General features: G+C 49.9%; 1 protein-coding gene across 1 annotated transcript in view; it reads left to right on the top strand.

The window, feature by feature from the left end:
- The window catches only part of esr1 (estrogen receptor 1), a 28,780-nt gene extending 28,006 nt beyond the window's left edge, over nucleotides 1–774 (top strand). Inside the window, exon 9 of the mRNA XM_008278655.1 lies at nucleotides 480–774. Coding sequence (XP_008276877.1) covers nucleotides 480–774 — 295 coding nt within the window. The remainder of the gene's footprint in view (nucleotides 1–479) is intronic.
- The last annotated feature ends 251 nt before the right edge of the window (nucleotides 775–1,025 follow it).

Below are 1,025 nucleotides of genomic sequence, written 5' to 3'. Positions count from 1 at the left end.
GCCGTGCGCGAAGGCCGACAAGCGTAGGGCGAGGACCCGTCCATCGCCGCTTGCGGCTTTAATTGGACTTGAACTAAGATGCACATGTAAGCAGTGGATGATTTAAAACACTTTAAAAGGAGTTTTATGATTAGCGACCGCCGTCTACATGGAAACAGGACTTTTGTTTGTTTACAGGAAAACTCCACAGGGAACCTCTAAATACCCATCAGAGTATCAAATGTGTACAATGAATAAGGAATGCTGTGCTTACTCCTGTCTGAGTGGCATTTACTCAGTTAAAAACAAATCATCAGTAGGAGTCCGGTGGGCTGGAAGCGGAGCGGTACTGCAGGGTCGGGGAGGCAGAAAGTCCAGAGACGAGCCTGTTGTTAGCTTTTGGTTTGAAACACAAAGGTGTTGGTCAGGAGCAACAAAAATGAGAAGTGTTGTTTTTTTTTTGATGCATTAACACACAATGTTGTGAAATCTACCGACAGCAACAAGGGCATGGAGCACCTCTACAGCATGAAGTGCAAGAACAAAGTGCCTCTGTACGACCTGCTGCTGGAGATGCTGGACGCTCATCGCCTCCACCGTCCAGTCAGACCAGCTCAGGTCTGGTCACAAGCTGACAGAGACCCTCCGTCCACCAGCAGCAGCAGCAGCAGCTCCTCCTCAGCTGGTTCCAGTTCAGGACCTCGAGGCAGCCATGAAACCCCGGGCAGAGGCCCGTCAGGTCCGAGCGTCCTGCAGTACGGAGGGCCCCGCTCTGACTGCACCCACGTCCTATGAGCGCGACGAGCAGCAGCTTCAGGTCAACAGTCCTTTAGTGGATGATGTGTGAAGCACAGAAGGGTTTGAGAGGGAAAGGTTCTATTTGGCTTCAAATAACGAGAGAATTATTTATGAATTCAGTGATCTTAGAGCTGTTTAGGGAGAAATTCCTGCTTTCCAGTCTGAGCTCCAGTGGATCCCACCCGCTGCCTTTCATACCTGTGATTTTGAGTCGGTCTCCAAGAGCTTTTCAGTCCAGCTTTTAATTT

The sequence above is a fragment of the Stegastes partitus genome, unplaced genomic scaffold (genome assembly GCF_000690725.1).
Source record: "Stegastes partitus isolate 25-593 unplaced genomic scaffold, Stegastes_partitus-1.0.2 Scaffold129, whole genome shotgun sequence".
Lineage (NCBI taxonomy): Eukaryota > Metazoa > Chordata > Actinopteri > Pomacentridae > Stegastes > Stegastes partitus.
The sequence above is the reverse complement of the archived record's forward strand: the minus strand, read 5'-3'. Positions and strand labels throughout refer to the sequence as shown.